This window comes from Taudactylus pleione, unplaced genomic scaffold (genome assembly GCF_031769625.1).
Source record: "Taudactylus pleione unplaced genomic scaffold, aTauple2 ptg000353l, whole genome shotgun sequence".
Classification (NCBI taxonomy): Eukaryota; Metazoa; Chordata; class Amphibia; order Anura; family Myobatrachidae; genus Taudactylus; species Taudactylus pleione.
This window is the reverse complement of record NW_028284754.1, coordinates 1,333,194-1,356,161: the sequence shown is the minus strand read 5'-3', so window position 1 is coordinate 1,356,161 and position 22,968 is coordinate 1,333,194. Positions and strand designations below refer to the sequence as shown.

The following is a 22,968-nucleotide window of genomic DNA, read 5'->3' as shown; positions in this document are numbered from 1 at the left end:
CTCGATTGTACTGATGGTTTTGCAGTCTTGCTAAAAATTCTGTATTTTTGCTAAGTAAAGTGGGCGTCCTTATGCAGTGCTACAACTGCATAGCGATTGCAATGGATTATCATACTATCGCAGTTGAACCATACTTGCCAACTCTCTCTGATTTTCAAAGATAGTCTCTAAAATAATACCAATCTCCCTAACTCCTTGAAGAGTCTAGCAATCTCCCTGATTTCACCTTAACCCCATTATGAAGCTGTTATATATATATATATATATATATATATATATAGAAAAAACATAAATAAAAACCTTCAAATGGGATCAACAGTATCATTTTCCTGCAGTAGTTATAAGGCACAATGATTTCTATGGCTACATGCCTTTTCTAAAAAATATGATTGTGTGTCATCAACAAATAGATCTTATTAACTGCTTTGGGGATCATTTGCACTTGCATGTAAGTCAGTTTTATGACACAGCTCTCAGAGGAATCGGTATGAAATACCGCCGGCCCCATGGCCGGCGGTTCAATTCCCGTCAGCGGCAGCCCGACATGAGCAGAGTTCGGAGTAGCGGAAGCCCGACAGTGCTGGAAATCCCGATCGTGGATAGGTGAGTATCTACTAACCTAACCCCCCTAACCCTAACCCTCCTAAGGGATGCCTAACCCTAACTTCCCCCCCAAGTGCCTAACCCTAATCCCCCCTCTAAGTGCCCCAGAGCTGGTGCATAAACATACAGTACAAGTCAAAAGTTTGGACACACCTTCTCATTCAATGGTTTTTGTTTATTTAAATTATTTTCAACATAGTAGATTAATTCTTAAAATACTGAAATACTGAAGACATCAAAACTATGAAAGAACACATATGGAATTATGTTGTAAATAAAAAAAGTGTTCAACAATTCAAAATATGTTTTATATTTTACATTCCTCAAAATAGCCTCCTTTTGCTTGTGTGACAGCTTTGCACACTCTTGACATTCTCTCAATCAGCTTCAAGAGGTAGTCTCCTGGAATGGTTTTGAATTAACAGTTGTGTCTTGTCAAGAGAAAATCTGTGGAATTGCTTGCCTTCTTAATGTGTTTGAAACCATCAGTTGTGTTGTGCAGAGGTAGGGTTAGTACACAGTGGACACCACTATTTGACTTCTGTTGTAATCCATATTATGGCAGCAACCACTCAACTCAGTAAAGAGAAATGACAGTCCATCATTACTTTAAGACATGAAGGTTAGTCAATATGGACAATTTCAAGAACTTTGAATGTATCCTCAAGTGCAGTTGTAAAAAACATCAAACGCTATGATGAAACTGGCTCTCATGAGGACTGCCCCAGGAAAGGAAGACCAAGAGTTGCCTCTGCTGCAACTAGGATAAGTTCATTAGAGTTACCAGTCTCAGAAACCGCTACTTAACAGCGCCTCAGATTAGAGACCACAAAAAGTCCTCACAGAGTTCAAGTAGCAGACAAATCTCAACTTCAACTGTTCAGGGGAGACTGCGTGAATCAAGCCTTCATGGTCGTATTGCTGTGAAGAAGCCACTACTGAGGATGAGCAACAAGAAGAAGAGAATTGTTTGGGCCAAGAAACATAAGGAATGGACATTAGACACGTGGAAATCTGTACTTTGGTCTGATTAGTCCAAATTTGAGATTTGTTTTTCCAACCGCCGTGTCTTTGTGAGACGCAGAGAAGGTGAGTGGATAGGTTCTGCATGTGTAGTTCCCACTGTGAAGCATGGAGGAGGAGGTGTGATGGTGTGGAGGTGATTTGCTGTTGACACTGTTGGCGATTTATTCAAAATTCAAGGCTCACTTAACCAGCATGGCTACCACAGCATTCTGCAGCTCCATGCCATCCCATCTGGTTTGCACTTACTGGGACCATCATTTGTTTTTCAACAAGACAACGATCCCAAACACACCTCCAGGCTATGTAAGGGCTACTTGACCAAGAAGGAAAGTGATGGAGTGCTGCGTCAGATGACCTGGCCTCCTTCTTTTTTGTTTACATTATAACTCCATATGTGTTCTTTCATAGTTTTGATGTCTTCAGTACTAATCTACTATGTTGAAAATAATTTAAATAAACAAAAACCATTGAATGAGAAGGTGTGTCCATACTTTTGACTGGTACTGTATATGCATTGTATGTAAAGAGAACTTTGTGTCTTACATTAGTGCATATCTAGTATTATGCAAAGGTATAATTTAAGAATACAGAATGATGGTTTATTTTTAGTTCACAATGGCATAATTTGTAATATTCAGATTCGGAAGGCCAGTGTATAGTACTGTCAAAAATAGATATACCCTATAATTCACAGTAGAAACTCATTAAAACATATTATTCTACTTCTGTTCATATAGAACAAGAGATGTCACACACCCAATAATATAACAAAACCACCTAAAGGAAGGGGGAACACCCTGTAGATAGGTGTACTAATAGGACAATGGTTTCTAGATATATATGGTCTGCACGCATAAATACATGATAAATCTATACATACTCAATGTTGGATTACTAGTACTATGGAAAGATTGTTCCTGAATAGTAGGTGCATGTTCCGATAGTGTAGTGGGAACGCTACTAATGTCTAAAATACACTAACCACCTCATGCCCTCCATATAAATAGAGGTCACACAGTACTAGGTTCTATATTATATTATTCTATATATTATCTTATCTGAATTAGAAAAAAAAGGAAAAGGACACAGGAGATAGTGGTTTTTCTAACTGTGCTTTTATCACTTTGTATAACAATTCACATCAAGAAGTTAAAAATATTCTAGAGAAGTACTGGCATATTATAAAAATGGATCCAATTCTGTCCACCAATATACCAAATAGAACAGAGATACTTTTTAAAAGGGCTAGAAATTTAAAATAATTTTTATCTCCTAGTCTATTTTTTTAATCCAATAGACTGGTTTTATACATGTGGAAACTGTAAAGTTTGTCCACACAGTTTAAAAGGGAAAAATACCTTTAAAAGTATTCATGAAAAAGAATTTAAAATTAAGGGGATAATCAATTGTTATACCACTTTTATGGTTTACTTGTTTATTTGTGGATGTGTAAAATGTACATCGGGAAGACAAAGAGGGTATCAAAAATTAGAATTTTAGAACATTTGCGCAATATTAGAAATAAGATTGAGAATCACAGTGTACCTAGACACTTCAGACATTGCCAAGACAGTAATCCAGCAGATTTAAGATTTCTGGGCATTGAACATGTTAAAGTGGGTAAAAAAGGAGGAAACAGAGAAAACATGTTGGCTAAGAGGGAGACTTTTTAGATTATTACATTAAATACTATGTACCCCCATGGACTTAATGAGGGGTTTGAAATTACTCAATTTTTAAAAAGCTAATATTTCTTCTATTTAACGATTCAAATAGTTAAAATCCTTTTTGTCCAAGGTGAAGAGGTATGTTTTTTGTTACTATATGCTTTGGCTATATTGTAAATTGTATCAATGTATTATGTTTTTTATTGTACCAATTTTTAATGTACCAATTTTTATTGGACCCATTTTTATTGTTTCATATTTATGGTGCTATGTTTTAGATAGACTTATTACGTGAGAAGAAATCCCTGAAATAGATGATTCTATGTTCTTTTTTATACCCAGTGCATTATGCGTATCATCTAATCTACTAAAAGTGTCCCACATAATATGTCTGTTTTAATTTTAATTTTATTACTATTCCTAATATTATATTCATATTATATTGTATGGATTATATAATGGAGACATTGTATCAGTATATTTGTAGCTTTATGCATTTATATGCATTTTTTATATGCGGGCATGGTTTTTATTAGGGATGTGCAGGCTCGGATAGGTTCGAGTTTGCACGTGGAGTTCGGATTTTTCCCTCCAAAAAAACGGAACTCAGAACGAGGCAAAACGTCATCTTACATGGATGAACATCATCATTCCTGGTCTTTTGTCCAGGAATGATGATGTTTGTCCATGTAAGATGACGTTTTGCCTCGTTCTGAGTTCCGTTTTTTTGGAGGGAAAAATCCGAACTCCACGTGCAAACTCGAACCTATCCGAGCCTGCACATCCCTAGTTTTTATATGTGTTTATATACAGTATATAAATTAAGAATTACATTAATTAATTTAATGTAATGAGATAATGTTGTGCTGCATATTTTTTATTGGTTCATGAGTTCTATTTAACTGCCCTCAACAGATCACCAGCCAGCCTCCTGACGAAGTCCTAGTGACGAAATGCACAGGGACGTGGACTGGTAATCTATCGTTCTGTGGTTAGTGCTCTGGTGAAGAGATCCTGGAGACATTCAGGATGCCAGTTGGGAGCACAATTCCATTACTCTGCTGTAAAACTCTGTGGTGGTAACTGCTTGTTGTGGTACGCACGCTCTGCTTGTTGTTACTTGCTTAAAAATTTTATATTGTTGATGCACGATATGGCGCCCCCACATTCTTCTGTATTGTTTTTAGATACTTCCCGTCTGGATTTGGGTAATTATGGGGAAGACGCCGGGATACAATACTATGGTGGCCAGTGCTGTGATACCTGTATGGGAGATTCTGTTGCTATATATTTGCTAAACAGACTATCACCTGTTGTGCAAATTAAATTCAGACAGGCGTCTTTGGGTTATTCATCAAAATCTGCGCACTGACTTTATATATATATATATATATATATATATATTTAAACCAATGAAAGAGTAATCAGCGCCTCCTGGATGTAATCTATACACTAATGGAATAATCCTAATCAATAGCACTCTCCCTTTAACTACTGGGTGTCAGCTATAAACAAGAGATATGGGCATAGCAGTGGTATACTGCTATTGCATAGAAAGATTTTAAACAGTGAGCTTGATAAACAGCGACAATAGTGCTAATAAAAATATTAATAATGAAGGTAAAAAATTAAATTATATTGAATCTATAAAGTGTCAGTGTCAATAAATATGAAATGCTTATGCAAAAAAAATATTCAGAAGATACCGTCTAAAGGAAGTAAATATACCATTCAAGGATCAAATATAATTGATAACACACCCAATAATGATCCTTAAAACAACATAGTGAAAAGTGACTTGTGCAATAATAAAGTGCTTACTAGATCTCCAGACTATCACCTGTTGTGCAAATTAAATTCAGACAGGCGTCTTTGGGTTATTCATCAAAATCTGCGCACTGACTTTATATATATATATATATATATATATATATTTAAACCAATGAAAGAGTAATCAGCGCCTCCTGGATGTAATCTATACACTAATGGAATAATCCTAATCAATAGCACTCTCCCTTTAACTACTGGGTGTCAGCTATAAACAAGAGATATGGGCATAGCAGTGGTATACTGCTATTGCATAGAAAGATTTTAAACAGTGAGCTTGATAAACAGCGACAATAGTGCTAATAAAAATATTAATAATGAAGGTAAAAAATTAAATTATATTGAATCTATAAAGTGTCAGTGTCAATAAATATGAAATGCTTATGCAAAAAAAATATTCAGAAGATACCGTCTAAAGGAAGTAAATATACCATTCAAGGATCAAATATAATTGATAACACACCCAATAATGATCCTTAAAACAACATAGTGAAAAGTGACTTGTGCAATAATAAAGTGCTTACTAGATCTCCATTTAAATTATTAGATAAGAAGTGAACATTCAATATAAAAAAGGGGGGGTACAAAATTTATTAAACTGAAAAACATATATAAAACACAAGGGATAAGGGACAAGATAAATAGTAAATTCATATATATAATCTCCTAAAAATTCATAGAGAATTATTTAAAAGCATTTTTAAAACAATAAATACATTTTCTGCAAAGGGAAATTTGGAAAAAATAAGAGTAAAGTACCAAGTGCTTATCTTATTTAAAATTTCCCAGCAAGTTCATGTAGGGCAGGACTGGAGCTTCCCACCAGCTTACCTTCATTATTAATATTTTTATTAGCACTATTGTCGCTGTTTATCAAGCTCACTGTTTAAAATATATATATATATATATATATATATATATATATATATAAATATGTTATTGTATATGGTCTTAGTAAGTGACATACTCGTGTTAATTTTATGATAAATTAAGATCATATGCACAAAGAAGTATTGTGCAATATATATATGCCACAATAAAGTGCTGTGCTAAACCAATATATTGTATATAAACTTATTTTTAAGCAATTAGACAAAAAACATATACCAAATAGTAAACAATAATGAGCCTCCACATGCTCAAATGGCTCTACCAATAACCCTAAGGTCTGAATAGTCCCCTGTGTGCATATAATGAAGTGCAATGTGCTATAAATATTATAAAAGTCATAAATTATACAAATGTCCCTTATACACACTGAATAACTATAAGTGAAAACATATAAGTTGATATAGGCGCAGGAGAATCGATAATAATTTTTAAAAATGTTCTAAAAGCACTTTAAAAAGACTATGCTCTACTCCAAAATATGCAATAAATCATCAGATGCTTATCTAAATAGTTAATTTAGGCAAGAGACAGCTTCCTTACACTTACATATACCTTTAATAAGGTGCATGCCCAATGCTCCATTACATTTGGATCAGCGGACACCCTTTATTTACAGGGAGAAAGCAATATTTTTATTTTTATTTTTTGCTTGTTATTAGCTTACTTCTTGTTTATCTATATTTAATCTGAGTTGGCGCTGGTACCCTATACATCACTATACAGTATGTATATATGTATATACATACACATGTATATATGTATATACTGTATATATGTGTATATAAAAAAATGTGGCCAAATCCTGCACACTCACAAATAAGATGAATAGAGGGTGCTCGGTTGTAATAAATGAATACATGAACTTTACCAAAAGGATGATACCAGAGAAAACCAGCACTCCAAAAATATAAAGCCAAAAAATGTATTTATGAACAAGGCATGTTATCACAATGTCGACTCCAATACAGTGATTCAATCTTTCAGTCACAAATCAAAAAGTGCAATGTGCCAAGTATAGTAGCAAGAAAAAGGGATACTTGCAAACTGCCACAGTCTGGAGTCAATACAGCAGGACATTGTGTCAATACAGCCTAATGGCCGTTTCAGTGCTTTCCCGCCATCCACCGCTAACACTATCAACCCGCCACCTACTGCCTAGGGGTGGCAGGAATAGCCCCGGGCTATAAGCCGAGGCCAGGGGTGCCCTGGAGAGGGGGACCCCTTTATTGGGCGGTCCCCAACTCCCCAGGAATCCCTGGTCTGGTCTGACTTGCGGTCAGGGCTGGTGCTGTGGCTGGGGGGCCTGGTGAAAGGGCACCCCTGGCTGTGGCATCAGTCCCCTGCTAGAAAGGGTCCGGAGCTGGTTTTAAATATGGGGGAGCCTCATGCAAATTTTTTCTCCCTATATTTAAAACCAGGTCTGTCCCTGCTGCCTAGTGCTGGTTCGTAAATTACAGTGTAACCCTATACATTTTTCCCTGTAATTTAAAGAACCAGGACTGGCTGGCAAGTCATGGGCTGGTTAGTATTATGGGGGGGGGACCTCATGTCATTTCTAAAAAAAATATTAACCCTATTGTAACACACTAGCCATTCACACTAGCCATTCATAAACATACACAAATCACACTGATTTGTGTATGTTGAATGGCATATCGCAGCTCTGGAGGTGGTGCATTTACAACTTAAATTGAGTCCCTGATTTTGAGTATGAAATGGCCGAAATGAGCAAAATGAATAATGGTAAATTCAAGTGCACAAAACAGGCAAATTAGCGGCATTAAATCACTCAAGTTAAATACCAAAACTGACACAAATCACCAGACTTGAATAATAGTAAATTCCCGATTTGCAAACAAGTGACATTATCACTGGACAATGCAAATCGGGACCAACACAGTTCTTAGTAAATTAACCCTGTATCCATGTTGGAACTTGGAAGCTGAACTGCCACATGTTAGTGCCACCCACTGTGACTTTTAGCTTAGTCAGCCAGCTAGCTGAATGCAACCTTTTGGCCTTAACTAGATGAAAAAAATAGTATTGTGGGATGGTCAAAATTGATTGGAAATGACTGGAAAAAAAATGTTATTGAGGTTAATAATACTGTAGGAACAAAAACAGGCCAATTTTATGTGATTTTAGCTGTTTTAATGATATTTTAAGAAAAAATCCAGATCAAAAACCAAAACCAGAAAACAAAACACAGAGGTGAGGTTTTGGCAAAACCAATCCAGATCCCCAACAGGGATAACCAGATCCAAAAGCAAAACCCGTGGGTCGGCGCACAAAAAGAAGGCGGCACTCAGAGACTTGTCAAATCAGTTTAAATAACAGTGAAAACTTTACTGCATAAATCGACATTTAGGGGACGTGCTCCCCTTCTTCAGGACAGTAAACTATCATGAATACAGTGAAATATTAAATAGGTGCACTTACCAATCGTGGAAATGCTTGTCTTCAAAAGTGGAGGTGACGTCGTGGATGTCGACAGCACTGCCATGGAAACATAATAAACAAGGCAGCGTTACTGCTAATACTTAAAAAAACACTAAAAACATAAACAACATTAATAGAGTGACTAAAAACTGTTTAAGACATGTGTACAATCATGTCACATGATAATGTGATAAAAATAAAGTGTTCAGGCATTGTGCAAATAAGAAAATATGATCCTTAATAATAAAATATCAATCCATAATATATATCTCAAATATGTATGCAACATAAAGTATTAGATTTATGTGTAAAAAATCCTTACGTGAAAAAATATTAAATTTAAAGATTATTGTATATAAAAAGACTGCACAGGCAACATGAGATCTCCTATTACAAAATACATCTGAACATCATAGAATGCAACAACTATAATGTAAAATTTAAATATAATATATATATAGCGAAAGAGCCAAGCCAGCGAGTGTTTGTCAGGGAAGTAATATGTTGGGGAGGTAGGAGGAAGTTACCAGATAAAGGACTCACACCAATCAGGAAATGGTGCAATTCCCCTGGGTGGTCACAAGGACCGTGGGAACTTGGAAGTTTTTAAAAGAAGTTACCAAAGGCAGCCCCACATGTTAGTCACACTTCCAAGGTGCTTAGTGGAACGCATGACCAGTCCTGTGTGGTTGTATAGGCTATCACTGTTGTGTGAATGGTAGTAGTTTCGACTATGTGGTATCCTGGAAACGCTTGGGTGGATTTATTCATCTGGAAACTCCTGGGGCAAGATCTTCATTCTCTGGTGTGGACTTGAACTCTATCACTGCTGTGTGAACTGTGGTAGGTTCGACTGTGTAGTATCCCGTAAACGGGACGTATACTTACTTCTGTGTGAACTGTTATAGTTTCTACTGTGTGAAACTGTGTGTTGTTTGCTATTTTGTGGACTTGTGCTGGAACTTTTTACTCTTTTTGTACTGCCTATGTCTGGACTGCTACTTGCATATTGCCTGTTCACTGTGTTTACCTCTTGCCATTGCATATTCCCTATTTTGGTGTGCCGTAAAAAATAAACCATCACTTTGCTTTAATCTGCTCGGTGTCTGGGTAATTGAGAGAACCCTGTATCCTCACATTTGGCGACAACAACAGTGGGAACATTCATACACCAGTCTTCGAGCATACTGTCATAAAATACAGCAGGGAATGGAATCAGCACCACTATGTTACCGATACCTCAAGAAGGGCCAACTGCAGGATCTCTGCCAAACAAAACAGATTGAGTTTTATGCACAGGACACCAGATAAATATTAATGGCAAAACTAGCCCAGTGGGACCAAGATCATCAAAAGGAGGAGGATGATAAGGACAACATACCGGAGCTAACTGAGAGTCAGGGAACAAGTGGGACAACTGCTTCAGGGGCAATGCCTACCATTGGAGGGGCAGATCAGTTGCTGGAGTTGCTGGCAGCATTAGGATGAAGTACAGCAGTACTGGGGGCCACCTTGGGAGCACAGACCTATACCCCTGCCCCACCAGTATTGGTAAGGCAGACAGCCAGGCTGCGATATCAGGACATCCCACCTTTTGATAAGGCCAGCTCAGATATTGATACCCATTTGCATATGTTTGGATCAGTGATGACTATGCATAGGATTGAGGCAGCAGAGTGGGCTCAATATTTGTTACCCAGTCTGAGAGGACAGTTGTTGGATGTGTGCCATGCTTTGAGTCTAGAACAGACACTGGCATATGAAGAGGTCTGTGGGGTGCTGCTTGCCAGATATGCAGTGACTGCTGAGTCGTACCATAGCAAGTTCCATTTGATGTCATGGAAAGGGGATTCGTCATTTACAGAGTTTAATAATCTGTTGTGGTGGAACTGTGATAGGTGGCTGGCTGGAAAGTGGGCAGATCGAAACCCTAACACTCCTGTGAAACAGCACACCTAGCCGATGAGTTCACAGCTAACAGGCCCCTTTGGAGAAGAGGCAACCCAGAGGAAAGGTCAGCCCCCCAACGGCCCCAAAAAGACCAGAATCTCTCCCTGGCAACCCAGCGCCCGGCCCCACTACACACCCCAACTCTGCAAATGACCAATGCAAGGCCGCGGGACCCAGCACATTCTGAGCCTTGGCAGTGCCACAACTGTCGCTAGGTAGGGCATGTTCAATGAGACTGTCTGTGGGGAAGAGAACCAGTTCTGGGTGCCTAACCAGCTGTGCCCAAGTAGATTTGTGCCTAGAAATTACATTTGTTGTGGGGAGGGGAACTGTGTTCCTGATGCGCCAGAGGCGGAGGAAGTAGCATACCAAGTGGAGGTGGTAGCAGCTATTGGGAAAGCTACCTCAGATAACATGAAGGCCCACCTACAGCCTCTTAAAGTAAATTGGCAAGAACTGCAAGGGATGAGAGACTCCAGGGCCTCCATCACCCTGGTCCAACTGGAGTTATTCCCTCCCTGCCAACTGTTGGAGAAACGGAAAATTTAATTCTCCATGGCAGGAGAGCAGATAACCGTTATACTCATGGCATGGGTACACTTGGATTGGGGCCTTGACTCAGGGGAAGTGGAGGTGGGACTTGTTATTCTCGGTACTTATCTGGGCAGTGGATTGGCTAGTTATTCTGTTGGAGCTATCACCTGGAGTCGAGCACAGTCATTGGTGACAGCACCTGAGGATGCTCTCAGGCCAGTGCTGGGGGTCTCGGTTAGATCAATGGCCACAATCCCTGACCTGTTACTGGGTAGAGATCACAGAAATGTGAATGGCTTGTCCTGTCAGCAGGAACCAGACCCAGTTCTACGCAACCCATGAAGACCCATCACCACCTCACCCAGTCAGTAGTGTTTCCTGATCACCCCTGGGAACAAGGCCTAAAAAGTGAGGGAGGAATGTGAGAACATGAGATTTGTGTTATACTGTATTCCACCAGACTCTTGTTTCTTTTATCAACAACCTCTCTGTTTTTATAAAGAGGTCCATCATGTACAGATTTGCTGTTTTAAGATCTATACGATCAGAGGAGTGTTTGAAAGTTTTCTGTGATGATGCAGTAATTGAAACACCTGTTTTAAATAGTGAATGTTCCACACAGGACCTCTTTATAAAAACAGAGAGGCTATTGTTAAAAGAAACAAGAGTCTGGTGGGATATAGTAGATCTGGAATATTATATAAAATGTAGCAAGATACCAAGAGGTTTGAGGATAAATAAGAATCCCACTTTTGGTCAATCAAATGATACATTTTTAAAAGAATGGTACAGGATTTTGGATAAGTGTGCCTTAGATTTAATGTGGCTCATTGTGTATGAAAAAAAAATATTAAAGGATATAGAAAAGGATAGTATTGAGGTCGAAGAAAAATTATTACATTCTGCCAATATGGATGAGTTTAAACAATTTTCAGAAAATATTGAAAACTAGATTAGTAAAGTTGAAAAGGAAATTGTTGACACCAAAAGTAGCAAGTTTAAAATGGATAAAGAAGATTATGACAAGGGTCAAGTACGAAATTAGCACACAATTCAAAAACAGTTTAAAAAGAATGCTCATGATTTTAAATGGCAGCAACAGATTAATGTTAGAAATAATCCCATATGGGAGGACTTCAAACAATTATTACCCATCAATAATCTGAACCAATTAATGGATAACTCCCCTTATAGATGACAGACAGTTTCTAGAAATAAATCGTGGATAGAGCCTGTTAGGGGTAGAAAGGATTTTTCCCCGATTCGTTCCAATAGATATCAAGCATTAAAGAACTTGCATGATAATGAAAGTTCACCAAGTAGTTTTTTAGACAGAGGCCAGAAAATGTTTGTTCCTGGCCGCAACAAACTATCAACAAATCAAACTGTAGAAGGAACAAGGAAAAGGTTCAGAGACATAGAGATAAAAGAGGGGGACAAAATCCCTCAAAAAAGAAGGGAGCTCAATCAAACGAACCAGAGGATTTAAATAAAATAGGTATTTTTAACCTATCTAAGGTAGGGGTGTGCACCGGCCACTTTTCGTGTTTTGTGTTTTGGTTTTGGATCTGGATCTTTCTTCGTGTTTTGGATCTGGATTGGTTTTGCCAAAACCACCCTTCCGTGTTTTGGGTTTTGTGTTTTGGATCTGTATTTTTTTGAAAAAAAGCATAAAAACAGCTAAAATCACAGAATTTGTAGGTTTTTCTGCTCCTATGCTATTATTAACCTCAATAACCTTAATTTCCACTCATTTCCAGTCTATTCTGAACACCTCACAATAGTGTTTTTATGTCCAAAAGGTTGCACCGAGGTAGCTGGATGACTATGCTAAGCGACACGAGTGGGCGGCACAAACACGTGACCCATCTAGGCGTGATACTGCAGTGGCAGACAGGATGGCAGTTTGAAAAACTAGACCCCAAACTGTACATAATGCAAAGAAAAAAAAGAGGTGCAAGATGGAATTGTCCTTGGGCCCTCCCACCCACCCTTATGTTGTATAAACAGGACATGCACACTTTAACAAACCAATCATTTCTGCACCAGGGTCTGCCACACAACTGTGGCTGAAATGATTGGTTCGTTTGGGCCCCCACAAAACAAGCTGGCAATTAATCTGTCCCTGCACAAACTGGCTGTACGGAGGCAAGATGTCATCCTCATCCTCCTCATCCACCGATTCCTCACCCTCTTCAGTGTGTACATCCTCATCCTCACAAAGTATTAACTCGTCCCCACTTGAATCCACCACCACAGGTCCCTCTGTACGTTCTGGAGGCTGGTCTCCCTGGAAGAGCTGATAATTCATTTTGATGAACATCATCTTCTCCACATTCTGTGGAAGCAACCACCTACGCCTTTCGCTGACTAGGTTCCCGGCTGCACTAAACACTCTTTCGGAGTACACACTGGAGGGGGGGCAACTCAGGTAAAATAGAGCCAGTTTGTACAGGGGCCTCCAAATTGCCTCTTTTTCCTGCCAGTACAGGTATGGACTGTCTGACATGCCTACTTGGATGCTGTCACCGATGTAATCCTCCACCATTCTGTCAATGGTGGCAGTATCATATGCAGTGACAGTAGACATGTCAGAAATTGTTGCCAGGTCCTTCAGTCCGGACCAGATGTCCAAACTTGGTCCTGCCTGCCCTGCACCACCGCCAGCGGGTTGCTTAGGATACCTAAGTTTTTTCCTGGCAGCCCCATTTGCGGGAGAAAATGAAGAAGGAGCTGTTGACATGTCACGTTCCGTTTCAGCTGACAGTGTGTTCACCAGCAGGTCTTTGCACCTCTGCAGGCTTGTGTCGTCCGGAAAGAGAGACACCACATAGGCTTTAAACCTAGGATCGAGCACGGTGGCCAAAATGTAGTGGTCTGATTTCAACAGATTGACCACCCTGGAATCCTGGCAAAGCGAATGAAGGGCTTCATCCACAAGTCCCACATGCCGAGCGGAATCGCTCCGTCTTAGCTCCTCCTTCACTTTCTCCAGCTGATTCTGCAAAAGCCTGATGAGGGGAATGACCTGACTCAAGCTGGCAGTGTCTGAACTGACTTCTCGTGTGGCAAGTTCGAAGGGCTGGAGAACCTTGCACAACACGGAAATCATTCTCCACTGCGCTTCAGTCAGGTGCATACCCCCTCCTTTGCCTATGTCATAGGTGGATGTATAGGCTTGAATGGCCTTTTGCTGCTCCTCCATCCTCTGAAGCATATAGAGGGTTGAGTTCCACCGCGTCACAACCTCTTGCTTCAGGTGATGGCGGGCCAGGTTCAAGAGTGTTTGCTGGTGCTCCAGTCTTCGGCACGCAGTCGCTGAATGGCGAAAGTGGCCTGAAATTTTTCGGGCCACCCAAAGCGTCTCCTGCACTCCCCTGCCGCTTTTCAGAAAATTCTGCACCACCAAGTTTATTGTGTGAGCAAAACATGGGACGTGCTGGAATTTGCCCAGATGTAATGCCCGCACAATATTGGTGGCGTTGTCAGATATCACAAATCTCCAGGAGAGTCTAAGTGGGGTAAGCCACTGTGCGATGATTTCCCTCAGTTTCTCTAAGAGGTTGTCGGCGGTGTGCCTCTTACTGAAACCGGTGATACACAGCATAGCCTGCCTTGGAACGAGCTGGCGTTTCTGAGATGCAGCGACTGGTGACGCTGCTGCTGTTGCTGCGTAAGGTGATACATCTACCCAGTGGGCTCTCACAGTCATATAGTCCTTAGTCTGCCCTGTTCCACTTGTCCACATGTCCGTGGTTAAGTGGACATTGGGTACAACGGCATTTTTCAGGACACTGAGGACACTTTTTCTGACGTTTCTGTACAGTCTCGGTATCGCCTGCCTAGTGAAGTGGAATCTAGATGGGATTTGAAACCAGGGACACACTACCTCCATCAATTGTCTAAATCCCACTGCACTAATGGCGGATATCGGACGCACGTCTAACACCAACATAGCAGTCAAGGCCTCAGTTATACGTTTTGATTCAGGATGACTGCTGTCGTACTTCATCCTCCTCGCTAAGGACTGTTGGAGGGTCAATTGTTTAGTAAAAGTAGTGGTGTTCCTACTTCCTCTCTGGGATGATGAACGACTCCCAGCAGCAGCAACAGCAGCAGCGGCAGCAGGAGGCGAAGCAATGCAGGATCCTCCGGAGGAATCCCGGATAAAAGAGTCAGTCATGCCAGTGACATGGCCTGCAGGACTACTTCCGATCCTGACTAAGGAGGAAATTGACGAGGAGGGAGTTGACGGTGTGGTTTGCAGGCGCTTGGATACAACAGGACAACGGGATTTAGGTGTCCCTGGACTGCTTACGGTCTTAGCCAAAGTTTCTGAACTTGGCAGTAACTTATTAAGAACGCGCTGCAGGTGCCGTATAAGGGAGGATGTTCCTAGGTGGTTAACGTCCCTACCCCTACTTATTCCACCTTTACATAAGGTACATATGGCAAGACAGTTGTTGTCCGGATTTGGATAGAAATATTGCCAGACCAAAGAGGTGGAATGTTTGGTCTTCTGCCCAGGCATGACCGTGATGGGCTTTTTCATCCCACGGACAACAACTGTCTCCCCCAGAGCCTGATTTAAACAAACCACATCACCATCAGAATCCTTCTCGCCAACTTCCTCCTCAGCGCCAGCTACACCAGTATCCTCATCCTCTTGTACTTCAACAGTGACATCTTCAATTTGCATATCAGCAAGTGGACTGTGGGTGCTCCTTTCAGCACTTGCAGGGGGCGTGCAAATGGTGGAAAGAGCCACCTCTTCCCGTCCAGTGCTGGGAAGGTCAGGCATCACAACCGCCACCACACTTGGACTCTCCTTGGGGATTTGTGATATCTTCTTAGAACGCACAGTTCTTCGCTGTGCTTTTGCCATTTTAACTCATTTGATTTTTTTAGTGGGAGGAGGGCTTCCATCGTCATGTGAATCTGAACCACTAGTCATGAACATAGGGAAAGACCTTAGCCGTTCCTTGCCACTCCGTGTCATAAATGGCATATTGGCAAGTTTACGTTTCTCTTCAGATGATTTAAATGTTTTTTTTAAGGTCATTTTCCTGAACTTTGTCATTTGGGATTGTATGTGGCTTCTACTATGACATTGGGCATCGGCCTTGGCAGACGACGTTGATGGCATGTTATTGTCTATGTCATGACTAGTGGCAGCAGCTTCAGCACTAAGAGGAAGTGGTTCTTGATCTTTCTCTATTTTATTTTTATCGGAGAAAGTTTGGTCCTCCATTATGTTATATCGATTTGATATATACGTACGGCTAAGGCGCACACAAACACAGAAAATATTTTTTTATTTCTGCTGGAGAGTAGTGCACTTTGTGGGCTACACCACCCTTTAAGAAATGAGCCAGCCGGCTCTTTATTTATGGGACACAGGCGCACGCTTGGCGCTGCTCCTTTGTTGATGCATGTGCGGCTACTGCGCACACAATTCACAAACAGAAAATATTTTTTTATTTGGTTTGGAGTGTACTTTGGGGGTTACAGCACCCTTTAACGGTCAAGCCAGCTGGCCCATTACTTATGACACAGGCGCACGCTTGTCACTACTTTGTTGATGCACGTGCGGCTACATCGCACACAATTCACAAACACAGAAAAAATATTTTGTTATTTGGTTTGGAGTGTACTTTGGGGGTTACAGCACCCTTTAATGGTCAAGCCAGCTGGCCCTTTACTTATGACACAGGCGCACGCTTGGCAATACTTTGTTGATGCACGTGCGGCTACTGCACCCACAATTCACAAACACAGAAAAAATATTTTGTTATTTGGTTTGGAGTGTACTTTGGGGGTTACAGCACCCTTTAACGGTCAAGCCAGCAGGCCCTTTACTTATGACACAGGTACACGCTTGGCACTACTTTGTTGATGCACATGCGGCTACTGCGCACACAATTCACAAACACAGAAAATATTTTTTTTTTTTGTTTGGACTGGAGTGTACATTGGGGGTTACAGCACCATTTAACGGTCAAGCCAGCTGGCCCTTTACTTATGACACAGACACACGCTTGGCACTACTTTGTTGATGCACGTGCGGCTACTGCGCACACAATTCACAAACACAGAAAATATTTTTTTCTTCGGTTTGGACTGGAGTGTACTTTGGGGGTTACAGCACCCTTTAACGGTCAAGCCAGCCGGCCCTTTACTTATGACACAGACGCACGCTTGGCACTACTTTGTTGATGCACGTGCGGCTACTGCGCACACAATTCACAAACACAGAAAATATTTTGTTATTTGGTTTGGAGTGTACTTTGGGGGTTACAGCACCCTTTAATGGTCAAGCCAGCAGGCCCTTTACTTATGACACAGGCGCACGCTTGGCACTACTTTGTTGATGCACGTGGGGCTACTGCGCACACAATTCACAAACACAGAAAAAATATTTTGTTATTTGGTTTGGAGTGTTCTTTGGGGGTTAAAGCACCCTTTAACGGTCAAGCCAGCCGGCCCTTTACTTATGACACAGGCGCACGCTTGGCACTACTTTGTTGATGCACGTGCGGCAACTGCGCACACAATTCACAAACACAGAAAATATTTTTTTTTGGTTTGGACTGGAGTGTACTTTGGGGGTTACAGCACCCTTTAACTGTCATGCCAGCCAGCCCTTTACTTATGACACAGGCGCACGCTTGGCACTACTTTGTTGATGCACGTGCGGCTACTGCGCACACAATTCACAAACACAGAAAAAATATTTTTTTAGCACTTGGGGGGAGCACCCCTGATGGACAGAGCACCCCCTGGACAACACTACAGCACACCTTTAGGACTGGGACACTGCACAGGACTTTGGAGTGGACACAGCCCCTATGGAGAACTGACTGCACAACACAGTACAGCCAGCCCCTATGGACTTTGAAGTAGTGGACACAGCCCCTATTAACAACAGCAGCACAGCACAACACAGCCAGCCCCTATGGACTTTTAAGTAGTGGACACAGCCCCTATGGACAACAGCAGCACAGCGCAGCACAGCACAGCACAGCACAACACTACTCTGCACTACACTACACTACACAGCCCAGCCAGCCCTAACTCCCACCCTCCCTCTTCACTGTCCACAGCCAAGTGAGAAAATGGCGCCGACGGGGGTACCTTATATAGGATCCAAAACCCGCGAGACCCGGAAGGCGGGATGATGACGTTTTGCCTCGATTTCAGTTCCGAGTCAGGCGGGAAAAGTCGAGCCTGACTCGGATATGCCTCGGATCGGGGGGGCTCGGGGGGGTTCAGATTTCAGAAATCCGAACCCGCTCACCCCTAATCTAAGGTAATGCTTTCAATTACCACCAGTGGTTTATTACAAAAAGGGCTTAGCTTTGCACCGACCATGGGAATTATTAATTTTCAAACATATATGGATTTAAACTTACAGTATACATACGTAAAATGACACTCAAAATACATTTTATACGGAATGAGAATTAATGTTTGGCTCCGGTTAAGATTTGGGAAGTAAACCATTGGGGAACTAATGGACTAAAAAAACGAAGTACATTTTACTCTACTGAATCACGTGGTTCTTGCTTGGATCTTTTTTCTAAATTAGTTAAAAAAGATTTAGATAAAATTACCAATACCCCTAGGATTAGGGATAACCTTACGAAAGGGGAAATATAATGATTAAAAATGTTAGTTGATAACAAAGAATTTGTTAATTAAACAGGCGGACAAGGGGGGAGGCCTTGTTATCATGGCTAGAGAGAATATCTTCAGGAGATGAATAGATATTTATCCGGTACTAAATCCTATATTGTAAAGTATCTTATGATCCAACTATCGAATATTTAATAGTTTTGAAGAGGCTACTAGATAAGGTACTCACACGTGAAAAATATAAATTTTCTATATACTTAAACTCCCAGAATTTCTACAATTTACTATCTGCCAAACATACATAAGGACCAGATATCACCTCCTGGTCACCCGATAGTTTCTGGTGTAAATTCATTAACCTCAAGAAAATTAGAATATATTGATGTATATTTGAAAAAATATGTTCCTTTATTTGATTTATATATAAAGGATTCCACGCATGTACTAAAGATACTACACAATTTTAGGTGGAATGATGAATACAAATGGGGCACAATTGATGTCCAATCGCTCTATACTTCAATTGCACATGAGAAGGGTTTGGAGTGTGTTAAAATAGTATTAGAGAGCGAACCTGACAAGTATCCCCTGTAAATTGAGTTTATGATTAATGCAATACATTTTGTGATTTTTATGAGCAGACATGCAGAGTTGCAATGGGGAAGATTTGTGCTCCTAGTGTGGCGAATCTCTTTCTTGGTGAATGCGAGAAAAACATATCTATGTTAATAATCCATTCTTAGATAAATTAATCCTTTTCAAACATTATATAGATGATTTGTTAATTGTCTGGTGTAGATCAGAATCAGAATACTTTGAGTTTGTACATTATTTAAATGTAAATTAAATTAATTTGGGTTTCACCTCTGAGTTTCAACCTGAGAAAATAGTTTTTTTAGATCTAGCAATATGTGTAAAGAATTGTCAAGGAGATGGTAAAGAGATAAATACCTCAACCCATTTTAAATCTGTTGACAGCAATAATTATCTAAAATATAAAAGTTGTCATTTTGGTCAGTGGAAGAGAAATTTCTCATTTTCCCAACTAGAAAGATTGAGACAAAATTGTTCTACCTTAGAAATTTTTGAAGATCAATCCAAAGTTTATGTTTCTTGGGAAACGTTATCCACTAGATTTAATTAATGCTGCCGTAGGCAAAGCGAAAAACCTTGAAAGATCAACATTATTGAATTATAAGATAAAAGGAGAGAAAAGTGATAAAATTAAATGCCCTTTTGTAACTCAATTATCTAGTCAGAGAGAGGATATTAGAAGAATTTTAAATAGACACTGGCATCTGATTAAAATGGATCTGATATTATCTCCGTTTTTTCCTGACAGAGCTGAACTTGTTTTTAGAAGAGCAAGAACCTTATTTTATGTGCCCCAGTCTATTGACTGTGTTGAACGACCATTTAAAACCCGTATCATTTTTTAGTAAAGCTGTAGGATTTTTTACTTGTAATTCTTATAAAGTGTGTTAATATGGCTTGAAATGTCAGAAGACTTTTGTTGGTAATGATGGCCCAAAAGAATATAAAATAAAGGGTGTAATTAACTGCAATACCACCTATGTTATTTATATGTTAATATGTAGTTGTGGTAAAAAATACATGGGGAAGACTAAGCGTCCTCTGAAAATCAGAATCTTGGAACATACTAGAAATATTAAAAATCTGATTGATAATCACAGTGTCCCACGGCATTTTAAAATATGTCAAGCAAGCAAAATACATAACCTGAGATTTCTGGGCCTGTAACACATGAAATTAGATCAAAGAGGTGGTGACAGACTTTATTTATTATCTAAATGGAAACTTTTTGGATTGTCACTCTAAATACATTGCATCCCTTGGGTTTAAATGAAGGATTTGAAATTACACCATTTTTACTCTAAGATACTGTAGCTGGATTGTTACCATTTAGTTTGTTTTTAATGAATTAATAATTTTCATGTGGTTATACGATTTGTTTATATGATGTATGTGGTTTTTAAAAGCCCTCTGATGAAGTTCTAGTGACTACTATGTGATACATCTTTTGCAGGTGAGACAAGCTGCTGGTCCCGGAGACTTGATTGATTGTGCTGCTTATATCTGCAGTGGTCTGACCGTCTCCATTGGTACATTATTTATGACGGATGTTAAAAGGAATATGTTCTCAATAAATGTTTAAGATAATACACTATGTGGCACACCCTTTTTTATCTATTTTTTAGATAACTTACCTGTTCTATGGATACGGGGATCTTTGAAAAGCGGGGAAGAATCTGGCCCAATACACAAGGCAGTGAATACGGTACCACGTGGATCAATTCATTGAATTTATTGGGCCTGAACTTATTTCAGGATTTGCTCTCCAATTGTGTTTTTTATAATATATATATATATATATATATATATATATATATATATATATATATATATATTGTATAGAAATCCAGTAGTTTGGCACTTGACTAACTGAAACCACGAGTTCTTCGGGAGCCCTCCTGTGGGTGGGATACAATGCTGGTATCTCGTAAGGAACTGTATAGATCCCAATAGAAAGAAGGTAGGCAGCACTCCAATAGTAGCTAAAAGTGAACTTGTATTAAATATGAAACATATTTACACAAATAGTGTCAAAGTTTCAAGGTCATGTTATGAAAAGTTATGCTGGGTGCAAATGTGTAAAGTTTATGCTGTGTTATTTGTGAAGAGAAACAAGTGTGCACACAGTGTAATTATTTCAAAACAAACTGAAATGTTTCTGAGGTTTGTTGTAGCAGAAACAAATTTGGCTAAAAAGCACCAAATGTGTTTCTCTGTGATTTTACTTGCACTTGTTAAGTTTGGGTGTGGAACAGACTTTTAAGCACATGCTGCTAAATGTATCTGTGTTGGTCTGTATCAGCCCATTAAAGAGACAGTGCTTTAATTATGGCTGGATATTGTAGTGACAAATGAAAAAAATGTTTTAACTGTATTGAAACACAATGTGGTACAAGTAAACCAGGGAAGTTTGTTCCTGTGTGTTTTGTGAACAAACAATTAATTTGCAAGACAGTTTAAACCCACTTTTTTGGAGTGTTGTGCCTAATACACAGTTGCCGCTAGTTTATATAGGCTTCAAACTACTGGCTTGCTGGTGCATGATAAGAGAGCCCCAATTTTGCTACTTAGTCAGAGAACAAGATGGAGAAAATCCTCCCAGACTTAACTTATCTAGCTGTGGCACAACAGGCTCAGCAATCCCAGATGCTAGCAGTTGCTGAAGCCCAGGTGGAGAGCAACACACTGCTATGGGCAGAGCTCAGTAAGCTGCAACTGGATGAATGCATGCCTGCTGTAATGCAGAAAATGACCCAATCAGATCATGTTGAGGCATTTCCATTGTCTTTTGAGAGGACAGCAACTCAGCTTAAATGGCCAATAGAGTATTAGGTTGTACAACTGGCTTCTTATTTGACAGGTGAAGCACAGTGGGCCTATGTGGATATGCACATAACCCAGGTGGCAAATTATCAACAGCTAAAGACCTCAATTCTGGTGCAAATAGGAGTAACAGGGCCTGGGAAAGCAAAGTGATTTTGTAACTGAGCCTGAATGAAACCCACCTGGACAGAATTTTGGAAATCCTTGCAGTTGACCATTGTGTGTGGAATCTAAACTGGGAACTGCAAAAATGGCTCCTGCAGAGTGATCTTCAGTCATTTGAAGAACTGACAACAGTTATTTATTGTTATTATGCTCTGAAGAAAATGGGCTGGACATCAAAAGAAAAGAGTCAGAAAAAAATAGGTGGATTGTTCGGTGGAGCAACTAGATTCCACAATCAATGTTTGTTTGACCTTATCCACTTTAATGGCAAGAGCAGTGATTTTCAACCTTTTCAACTTTAGGCACACAACAATATATTTTAAAATTGACAAGGCACACCACCTGGGGATGTGGTGTGCATGACTAATGATAACATTGGCTCCCACATAAAAATATACACACATAATGGTGTCCAAAGGAATAAAACACACTACATTGGCCTCCACAGGAATAAAACACACTACATTGGCCTCCTCATGAATAAAACGCACTACAATATAAGTGCCCTGAGCTGACCACCATGGTACACTTGTCAACCACTTGTGGCACACAGTTGTTGAAAAATGCTGGAGTAGAGCTTGACTATTCTGGGTGACCATACTGATATGACAACAGGCAGTATTGGTATTGGTGGATTTGGGTAGTGAAGTTACCCTGGTGTCCAGCACTGAGGTTCCAGAAGGACTGATGGACACACTGGCATCAGTAAAGGTCCTGTGTGTCTATGGGGCCACTGAGGAATATGACCATGTCTGTCCTCACATAACCATGAGAGGACAACAGTGCAAATTTTAGAGGCAATAGCACCAAGGTT

The 22,968-nt window shown here is 40.0% G+C and overlaps 1 protein-coding gene across 1 annotated transcript in view; it reads right to left on the bottom strand.

Annotated features, from left to right (window-relative positions):
• Positions 1-22,968, bottom strand: part of LOC148508605 (uncharacterized) — a 653,608-nt gene that overhangs the window by 85,699 nt on the left and 544,941 nt on the right. The window contains exon 21 of the mRNA XM_088444305.1: positions 8,454-8,510. Within this exon, the coding sequence (XP_088300431.1) occupies positions 8,454-8,510 (57 nt within the window). The remainder of the gene's footprint in view (positions 1-8,453; positions 8,511-22,968) is intronic.